This window comes from Lactuca virosa, chromosome 1 (assembly GCF_052849685.1).
Source record: "Lactuca virosa cultivar CGN04683 chromosome 1, Lactuca_virosa_CGN04683_v6, whole genome shotgun sequence".
Classification (NCBI taxonomy): Eukaryota; Viridiplantae; Streptophyta; class Magnoliopsida; order Asterales; family Asteraceae; genus Lactuca; species Lactuca virosa.
Window position 1 is genome coordinate 196,387,399 of NC_136426.1, and position 11,661 is coordinate 196,399,059.

The window sequence follows — 11,661 nt, forward strand, 5'->3', positions numbered from 1 at the left end:
GGCGAGTCCAAGGCAATCTCCCAACTTTTGGAAGAGGAACTCGACGAGTTGTTCATACAACTCGGCGAGTCGCAGACTAGACATGTTCATAGGATGAAGGTGAACTCGACGAGTAGTTCATACAACTCGGCGAGTCGGATGAAGGTTCATTCGATGATATTATAGAAGGAGAACTCGTTGAGTCTTTGCTAAACTCGATGAGTAGAGTCGGGAGGGGGTCAGATGAAAAAAAAGGGACTCGACGAGTTGGCATCCCAACTCGGCGAGTCAGGTCAACTGGAAGTTGACTTTGACCAAGGCTTTGACTTTGACCATGGGTAAATTAGTCACTTTACCCAAAGATTAGTTAGCAGTGTTTGACTAAGTGTCTTTATGGGAATTGCAGTCGGGGAGTTACCGGAGCAGCAGTCAGACGTTTCCCGATCAGCATTTCAGCAGTCAGCCTTACGAGGTGAGTTACGTTCCAGTAGGGGTGGGTCTACGACACCAATGCCGGCCCACTAGTAGGTGATTATGGTTGAGATGATTATCTTTGTGATAATTATTTGGTTGTTATGACTGTGCTGAGATATGTGCTAGTAGTAGTAGGGCGCACTAGTCCCTAGTTACCGGTTAAAAGATACCGAAGACGGTTACCGGTTGAAAGATACCGAAGGGGTGGACAGAACCCACGCGTGCATAGTAGTATGTATAGGATATGTTATTGTATGATTCAGTATGCTTATGTTATGTTATCATGAAACCAATATGTTTATGCTATGGATTATGTGATAGGGATAGGGGGTGAAATAGTCCCTACTTACCGGTTGAAAGATACCGAAAGGGAGGTTAGTTCCCGGGTACCGGTTGAAAGATACCGAAGGGGAGGGTAGCTCCCAGTCACCGATTGAAAGACACCGATGGGGAGGATAGTTCCCAGTTGCCATTTGAAAGATACCGAAGGGGAGGGTAGCTCCCGGTTACCGGTTAAAAGATACCAAAGATTTTGTGCTATGGGTTTGATGGGGGAACTCACTAAGCTTCGTGCTTACAGTTTCATTTTTGGTTTCAGGTACCTCTTCGTCTAAGGGGAAGGAGCCGGCGGTGTAGCAGCGCATCACACACATACATGGTTTCCGCACCGGATTTCTGGGATTGTACTCTGATTTACACTATTATTGGTTATATGGTTTTGAGACATGACATTATGTTTTTACAAGTAATATGATATTGATGATGTTTTGGTAAACTGATTTGTGAATTAAGTAATTTAAAAACAAATTTTTGGCCTCGAAATTTGGGGTGTTACAACATGCAAGAGTCACAAAGACATCTAACATCCTATACACATAATGCAATGGGCTAACATTGGTGCCTTCGACCCGCAAATACTGTAAGGAGACTCACATGAACTATTCAACAGGAGCCCAACAGCTACCTCAACATCAGAACAGCCAACCCAAACTTCCTAAAGCCAAACTGAGACCAATCCTTAGTCAAATACTCAACTCTACCCAAATTTGACCAAAATTATAACTGGTCAAAAAGTCAACAGTAAAAGTCCAAAAGGTCAACGTTCATCTTGTCAAAGTCAACTTCACGTCATGACCATTCCTTGGTCACTTCATGACAATGTAATGACAAATCAATCGCGATTCTGGACACTGTCACGTCGTGACAACTCCTATGTCACGTCGTGAGTTATGATCAGAAGGCTAAATATTCATTAAGTGTTTTATCTCTTCAGACTAAGGCCCATAACCTCATATCTAGTTCCTAAATAGCTTCATAATGGATAAAGTTTCCAATATTATCCATTAGTATGGTCCAAAATACCAAGATCTAGTCTTTATGTCTCAAAGGGACCAAAAACGCATCTTTCTCAGCTAAATCCATTAAGTCCAAGTCTCCAACTTTCAGATCTGAATTAACATGATGTTTTGATGGATAAAGTTTGCAACTTTATCCATAATAATGTCTCAAGCTTTCAATATCTAATCATTAAAACACCAAAATGACTTAAATGGCCAAACTAATTTGCATGGAGGAAAGGGAAGGAAAAAGATCAAAACATTCCTAGTCCATAAGGTCCAAAAAAACATTCTAAATTGATCAAAAGGTGTTGGAGTCCAGATCTGAAACATTCAATGTTCTTGGGATCTTGGAGAGTAATAAATTTGCAAACTTTATTCCGAACTCTCACGCAAATCGCATTAAAATGGATGAGAGAGGAGAGGGGAGGCTCAAATGTGGAAAATGGAGGCTAGGGTTCTCCGAAGGGGTTCTAGATATAAAGGGGGCCTGGAGGTAACAATGAAGCCAGGTGGTGTGAAAAGTGCAAAATGAAGCACTTCGGAAGATGCGTTAGAGAGGTGACCTGCCACAAATTTGGAAGGACGGGTCACTATTCCATAAATTGCACATTAGATTACAAGAAATGTTAAAATGTGGAGATATTGGGCTTATTTAAATGAATTTCCCAAAGAAAAATGAAGCAACAAGGCAAAATGTGCCACCAAAGGCAAAAGGCAAGGGCATTCATGGTTTTACATGTAATAATGAGGACACTATCTTAAACTCTTAGGGGTACATGCAACCTAATTTGATCTATGTCATAACTTTATTGATGCAACGTACTATTTACCAACAAAAGTTTTAACCCTAATAAAAAATCAAATTTCACAAGGATAATAGCATACCTCTGATTTGCTATTGTAAACAAACACTTTGATCGAACTAGATCAATCCAATAGTATTTTGAAAACTAGATTCAATTGTGTGCAAGCCTCTAACGGTTCACACCCACAACACAAGAACCCTAGAAGATTTAGGAGAGAGGGGAGAGAGGAAAATTTTCAGATTTGGTCTCTTAGAAAGCTCGACTGAAAATCCTCAAGTATTAGGTCCTGTTTATAGCTGATTTGGAAACACCAAGAAACCCTAATTTGAACATAAAGTAATATTATTTCAAATAAGGTAATTATCTAGTTTCTTATTTATCTTTATGAAGGCTTCCATAAGGCTCCTAGAGGAGCCTTCAAACCGTCCAACACAGGAGGGTTCTAGAACATGTACCCTGCTCAAGTTTTTAGCAATTACAACTATAGTCCTTCAACATTTAATTAATTCTAATTAACCTGAAATTAATTCCGAATTAATTCTAATTAATTCTAAATTAATTATAGCTATTCTTAATTAATATATTAGTCATACAATATATCAATAAAACATATATCTCTCTCAAAAATCAATGTAAGCAGTTTCTTGGTTATGAGGGTAACCCAAAAAAGACTTTAATTTTTTTTATCGACGTTATACCAATTTAGTTAGGACCTTAGACACCTTAATCCAATAGTCTCCCACTTGGATAAGTCGCTACCTACAATTGCTCATACAACTCTGAATAACAAGTAAAGAGTGTTTTCAAGACATTACCAGAATCTGTTGGACCTAAGATAATTGATTAACTATTCCTTTGTACTTCTAGATATCGAATAAACATGAGACATGGATTAGAATCAATCGCTTGTTCTAGATTCTATTTCCCGATATAATCGTTTTGTGATGATGTCATTAGACTACCAATTGAACACATCAATTTAGTCCTGGCTGGGCCCAACACTATAATGTCAACATCAAAACACCGAGGGGCCCAAAGATATCACTTTTCCTATTAAGGCGAAAGCAACGAATAAAACTCTACTATATAGTCATACAATTTCACTCATTAAGTCATACATGGAAATACCCTTTATACCACACAGTTAAGAGATGTGTTGGAGTAAACCAATGTACAATCAAATCGTGAAATATGACTTCCATATATCTTTTTTAAGAATAGAGGATATCATCATCTTAGAATTACTCGTGATTAAATCCATGAAGTAATCTCTAAGCGCGTTTAACCAATACTCAAAATCTCTATTTCTAAGTACTCATGAATTTTACAGCAATCCCAATGCAATGTCCAATCTATATGAACAATCTACAAATGATTCATGATAGTCTTAAATCAATAGTTAATTCCAAAGTATAAGCGAGTGTGGTGTTTCGAATAAATTAATATTCTAGAAGTAAAACATGCAAAGTGAAACACAACAAAAAATCAATTGACAAATAGCATCATACACATTGATTATAAAGGAATATCAATTTAATTAACCACTATTCAATTACAATTTCTATTTCTATATAGTTTCAAAATAATATCAACACTAACATCTAAAATCTAACATCGTCACTTAGTCCAATGCTCCTAGAACTTTCAAAGTGCTTGACCTTGATCAGACCCTTTGTGATAGGATCAACGAGATTCTCTTCGGATGATACACTACTCACCACGAGTGCACCCTCTTCAACCTTACGTCTAATGTAGTGATATTTCCTCTTGATGTGTCTAGATCTACCTTGATATTTAGGTACTTTTGTCAACTCTACCGCACCCTCGTTGTCAAAGAAAATCTCCATTGGTTCTTGGACTCATGGAACTAATCCAAGATCTCCAATACAATTCTTTAACCACATAGCCTCCTTAGCTGCCTCGCTTACTGCGATATACTCTAATTTACAAGTAAAGTTAGTTACTATTTGTTTCTTGGAACTTTTCCTAGTTACCGCTCCACCATTCAACAAGAAAACCCAGCTAGATTGAGAATAAGTATTATCTCGATCCATTTGAAAACTGGCATCATTGTACCCACTAAACTTAAGTTCACATTTTCTGCCAAAACTAAGATCATATATTTTGTTTTTTGAAAATACTTAAGAATGTTCTTTACTGTCGTCCAATGAGCTAAACCAGGATTTCCTTGATATCTGCTAACCATGCTCAAAGCATAAGCCACATCAGGTCGAGTACATGTTATAGAATACATGATCGATCCTATTGTCGAAGCTTATGGAATCAGACTCATAGTATCTATCTGATTATCACTATTAGGGCATTGAGACTTACTCAACTTAATAGTATGGTGCATGGGTAAGTCTCCCTTCTTGGAATTTACCATATTGAATCTTTTCAATATCTTATCCAAGTACATACTTTAACTTAATCCTAGTAACCATTCCTGCATGTTCCTATATTTTCTTATACCAAGAATATATGTAGCTTCTCCTAGATTCATCATAGCGAAACATTTCCCAAACCAAGACTTGACTTCCTGTATGATTGGAACAATGTTTCCTATTGTGAGTATGTAATCCACATACAAAACTAGAAAAGCTACAATGCTCCCAGTAGCTTTTACATACATGCAGGATTCATCTTCACTTCTAGAAAATCCAAAGTCTTTGACCTTTTTATGGAAGCAAAGATTCCATCTACGAGGTGCTTGTTTCAATCCATAGATGGACTTCTCAAGCTTGCACACCTTATTAGGGAATTTGGCATGCACAAAACTCTGTGGTTGATCCATGTAAACATCCTCATCCATTTTCCTATTAAGGAAAGTAGTTTTGACATCCATTTGCCATACTTCATAGCATGGTGAGCAGCCATGGCAAACATTACCCTAATTGACTTAATCTTGGTAACTGGTGAAAAGCTCTCATCATTCAATCCCTTGGGTTTGAGTAAAGCCTTTTGAAACCACCATATCTTTGTAATTTTGTACATTACCATCCATGTTAGTCTTCTTCTTGAAGATCCATTTACACCCCACTATCTTTCGTCTAGGTGGTTGATCAACCAAGGTCCATACTTGATTATCATACATGGATTGGACCTCACTATCCATTGACTTTTTCCATTTAGCAACCTCAGGTCCGGCCATTTCTTCCTTGTAGGTATCAAGCTCATCCAAATTTGCTAGTGTTGCATCACTAATAAATGTATCAACTTCTGCAGTTATATTGAAACAATAAAACGAAGGTGGCATGCTAACCCTACTGGACCGACGTAGGGGCAACGAATTGGCAATGGGCTTAACAATTTCATTCTAAGGTTGAGAGCTAGTATCTTCAAAAGTTGCTTCATCGGATGAATATTGAGTCTCTTCAAGATAAGTCGTGCTCCCACTGTCCTCTTTGGAAATGATCTCTCTCTTGTGAAAGACTCTTCTTCGAGCCACAAACACCATGTTGTCACTAGGTTTTTAAATCAAGTATCCAAAGGAGGTTTCTCGCCTGACTAGTACCTCAAAACCCAGATCTTGATATTCATGAGTGAGGTAGGTTTCCCTGTCCACATTTAATAAGGTGTCTTGGATACTTTCTTAGTTAGAACAAGATTGAGGATGTAGGAGGTTGTTTCTAAGGCTTACCCCCAAAATGATATTGGAAGACAAACATGACTCATCATGGAACGAACCATATCAAGTAAGGTCTAGTTATGCCTCTCAGCTACACCATTAAGTTTTGGTGGCATGGGAGGTGTTAATTGTGAAACTATTCCACATTCCTTCATATAGTCGTTAAACTCGATACTAAGATACTCACCACCTCTATCAGATTGTAACATCTTTATCTTTTTGCCTAATTGGTTCTCTACTTCATTCTTAAACTCTTTGAACCTTTCAGAAGTTTCCAATTTATGTTTTATCAAGTAAATATAGCCATATCTACCATAATCGTCAGTAATTGTAACCTATTAGCAATTTGCGTCATTTGTGGAAGATCTGAATGGCCCACACATATTCGTATGGCTTAGGGCCAACAAGTCTTCACCTCTTTCGCATGTGCCAATGAAAGGTGACTTACTCATCTTGCCCAACAAACCAGACTCGCATTCATCGTCTGATTTTAGGTCAAACGATTCCAAAACTCCATCCTTTTGGAGTTGGTCGATGCATTTCTTGTTGATGTGCCCAAGACAATAATGCCATAGGTAGGATTTGTCTAGATTATTAGAAGAAGCATTATATACACATTGTTTCCTAATTTATTCACCCAAAAAATAGTTTCATACACACCATCACAAGGGTAAGTTTTGAAAATAAATACGCCATTAAAATAAACTAAAATAGTAACATCATTATTATCAAAACCATAATGATATCCTTGTCTAAACAAAGCATTAAAGGAAATTATGTTTCGAGCCATTTCTAGCGAATAGCAACAATTATCCATATCAACCTTGATACTATAAAACATAAGCTCATAAGTCCCAATCTTGGTGTAACATACACATTTTGAAATTGTGTTATGTAATCCAAAAACTTAAAAATATTATGAAATATTATGTGAAATTGAGTGTTGAGTTCTAACAGATAGTTTTTACTAGAAATGAAGTAAAACTATGTTTAGAATCACTCATAAAGTATTGGAAGTCTTATGAGATTCCAATCAAATGCCAAATAGTGAAATTTAGCGAAAATATAAAATTTGAAATAAGTAAAATTTTATTATTGAAAGTTGTAGATAATCTCGTTAGAAACACGTAGGCGAAAACCTCGTCGAAATCTGAGTTATAACGAAGAAGTTATAACAAATCGAAGATCCGCGATAAAACCGGCACGGTGCCGAATGACGTAAAAAGTGAGTTTTTGAAAAACTACTTTTTAGCCTTAGTGATCTAAATGAAATTCGTAGTATTTTTTAAACCGAGAAGTTCGATAAAAAGAACGCCAAAATCTGACTTCGTATGAGGAAGTTATGATTTTTATAAGTTTCAGCTTAACATTAGATAGCTAAAAACTCGAATTTTAGATCGAGTGATTTTTAGCCGACACAACCTAAACGAGAATCGAAGGTCTCGTCATTAGCAGTACAACGGTAAAAAGTCTGATGAAAACGGACGTCGTATGAAGAAGTTATGAATTTTTAACGGATTTACGAGTCCCGGTCTATTAAAAATAATAATATAAAAATAAAGTCAAAATTTTCTGACGAAGTCTAAACGAAAGTTGTAGAGCATCATTTTCTCTACGTGTGCATATAAAGAACGTAAAAAACGGAGCCCGTATGAGAAAGTTATGGATTTTACAAGATTGGGCACATTTTTCATTTAATTTTCGCATGAATAGTGTTGATCCACGTGGCATCTTCTGATTAGACCGCAGCCTCTCGTGGCACCCTCTGATTGGTCCGAAGTCGTCACCCCTATCCCCATTGGACCGAAGTCCGGTCCACTAAGAGGCTTCCATCAGTCCGAAGTCGATGACGCGTCTGATGAGCTGGTGGCTCGCAAGCTCGCCCCGTCTCACCCTTCCGAGCCTCGCACCTGGCCGCCTCGCATGTCCGACGAAAGTCATATTTAGAGCCGAAATGCTGCACAAATTATTATTTTGATCCCCAGTAAATTCAAGGTGAGTTTAATATATAGGAACAATTGTATGTTACGTGTTATATGTGCTATGTGCTTTTCCATGTTGTCATCTCGAGTTGTTGTTTCCGCTATTTTTATAGCAAGGCTGTACCTCTGACTTGAAGTGTATGACATAGGCATCACTTGGGTATTGGTATGAATCATTGACCATGAAGTGTATGACATAGGCATCACTTTGGCTTCGGTAGAATAATATTCCTGAGTATTTTCCCGTGTTAATTTTTATTCGCTACGTTTAATAGCAAAGTAATACCTTTGACCATGTGATCAGTGAAAGGACTTAGATTCATATTGGTACTGGTATGTAGCCTCTGGCCATGTAGAACATGTCTCCGTAAGAGAATGATTTCTATTCTATGGTATTGGCAAAAAGGGTTAGACAGGGCGTGAAAACCTGAAATCTACCAAAAGGTTAATCCGAAGTTGTATGTCTTCTGTGCCATTTGGGCCAAAGCGTTATTGATGTATATCAAGTATGGAAATTGTTATGTCTCAATGATTGTATATCTTTGAATCAAATCAATGATTGTTAGGGAAAGCTTATCACATTATGCCTTTGTTGTTCCTTGCTCCTATTTGCTTCTGCCATATTGGTATATATATATATATATATATATATATATATATATATATATATATATATATGGCATAACGTTATATTGTATCTATTATTGAACTCACTAAGCGTTATCGCTTACCCCTCCCAATGTTTTAACATTATGCAGGCAATATGCACCCAATATAGTTGGAAGACTTAGAATAGTTGTAATATGATTTTTGTATTTTGGTTTAGGTTTATATAGATTTACAATATCCTGGGTAGTTATGTAAAATCTTAAAACATAGTCGGTTTGTATCCAATCCTTTGTAATGACTTTAGCAATGTAAAAATATTATTTTATAAATATACATGTAGCATGTTTTGGAATAACTATATTGTCAAGTATGAAAGTTTGCGTCTTACAGAAATATGAAAGTATAGAAAGGGGTTCTTTCAGGTTCTTTCACTTGGTAACAACCGATCTTCATTTGTTCCCCATGACTAGGTTTAGCTTCCCATGCTTGATCTCCTGACTTTCCTTTTGTCCATGCATATCAGAACAAATGTGGAAAACACATCCTGTATCAAGAAACCAAGAATTTGAAATAAAAGTATTATTGAATTGAATAGAATACGTACCAAAAGAAGACCCAACTGCTTTGGCCATGACATATTTCACTTCTTGCAAGTGCTTTGGGCAGCTTCTTCTCTAATGGCCCGTTTGGCCACAATCAAAGCACACAACTTCCTTCGGAGCAACAACAGGAGGAGTGTTAAAGTTGGGCTTTGCTTTTGTTCCACTAGACTCTCCACAATGGACCTTCCCTTTCAATTTGAATTGGGAAAGGGGACTTTCTCTTCTTTCCTTTTCTTGGTTCGACATCCATAACAGGGGCATTTGCAGAACTATTAGAAAGAGACTTTTTCATTCCTACCTCAGCTGTTTGCAACAGATTATGAAGCTTAATCAATGTGGTATTTTTATTGTTTAAATGATAGGTCAATATGATCTGATCATAACTACTAGGCATAAAGATGAGGACCATGTCAACGGCAAGGTCCTTATCAAAGTTCATACTAAGCTTTTCTAATCTTTTCACATGCCTCTGCATTTTCTGCACATAAGCGCATATAGATTCCCCTTCTTTCAGTTTGCACGCCATTAGAGATTTGACCACTTCATAACGCTCTTGTCTTGCTTTCTTGTGGGACATTTGAGACAAGGTCGTGTTAAGTTCATATGAAAAGTAATCCTCATAAGTCTTTTCGATCTTAGGTACCATAGTTGCAATCATAATGCAACAGACCTTTGTAGAATCCTGCACATGCTTATCATATTCAACAATCTCCTCAAGAGTTGCAGTTTCTTTGTCGATTTTGGGAATTGGAATAGTGAGAACATACTCTTTGTTCTCATAGAGAAGCATCATCTTCAGAGGAGTAGTGAGAACATACTCGTTGTTCTCGTACCGACAAGTTTGTCCTTAGTAAGGACTGACAGAAGTGAACTTGTGGTTCGATGGAGGAGGTGGAAAAGGAGGAAGTTGACCAGTTGAAGACGTCCACTACAATGTGGAAGATAAATATCCACATCATCGCAGGTAAAGAAAAAAAATGTGGATCAGACAAGGGGCCACGACATGGCGATGAAACAAAATGATGATTATGTTAACCTTCAATTGTTCAAGTTCAATTAATGCACATTCAATTGTTAGACGACCTAATACTCTGATACCACTGATGGTTTTTACATGTAATAATGTAGAAAACACCTTAAACGCATAAGAGGACATGTAACCTAATTTAATTTATGTCATCACTCTATTGAAGCAACATACTATTGAACAACAAATGTTTTAAACCTACTAGAAATCAAAATTCACAAGTATAATAACATACCTCTGATTTGCTATTGTAAACAAACATGTTGATCAAAGTAGATCAGTCCAATAGACTCTTGAAAACTAGCTTCACTTGTGTGAAATCCTCTAATGGTTCACACCCACAACACTAGAACCCTAGAAGATTTAGGAGAGAAGGAAGAGAGGCAATTGTTTGGATTTGGTCTCATAGAGAGCTTGGCCGAAAATCCTCAAGTATTAGGTCATTTATGAAGGTTTCCTAAAGGCTCCAAAAGGAGCCTCCAACCCGTCCAACACAGGATGGTTCTAGGACCTGTCATCTGCTCAACGTTTGAACCATTACGGCTATAGTCCTTCAACTTTTAATTAATTCTAATTAACCCTGAAATAATTCCAAATTAATTATATCTTATTTTTAATTAATTTTGGGTTAATTAATTAGGTCCACTCTTGAGGAAGGACCAAGTGCTTGAAGCGAAGAACTGCCCGGATTTCGAATCATCACTTTAACAAGTGTGTGCATAGTTACCTTAATATTACACATTGATATGAAGTATCTAGATAATTACATGTTTTATGTGCTTATTATCTGTGGCGAAAATGTTATGTATTAGATAAAATATTGTGAGATGATATTTAATTGACTTAATCATATAAGTATTATACACCTATAAATATGTATTGGATAGTAATAGGTGATTGTGGATAGGAGTTGATAGATAGGTGATGATAGATAGGTAATGATAATATGAGATGACTAGGAGATGCCCTAACCTTGAGTTGTAATGTTACGATGTAGTCATCTACGAGAGTATACATGGCGACAACAGACTAGTCTAAATAACCTGTAGGTAACGAATTACAAGTTTAGGTGATGTAGTAACTACGTATTCATGCGATGATACGCTAAACCCTTTATTGACACGTGTTGGGTAAAATCCCTGAAACAATACAGTCTTTGCAATATAGGCGATGATCCTTAGGAAATGTCCTTAGCAATAAACATATAAGGAAAT

At 36.9% G+C, this 11,661-nt stretch overlaps 1 protein-coding gene across 1 annotated transcript; it reads right to left on the reverse strand.

The window, feature by feature from the left end:
- Positions 1-9,583: 9,583 nt before the first annotated feature.
- On the reverse strand, positions 9,584-10,213 carry LOC145126231 (uncharacterized). Its single transcript, XM_079061635.1, has one exon. The coding sequence runs from the start codon at positions 10,211-10,213 to the stop codon at positions 9,584-9,586; it is 630 nt and encodes a 209-aa protein (XP_078917761.1).
- Between the last annotated feature and the right edge of the window lie 1,448 nt (positions 10,214-11,661).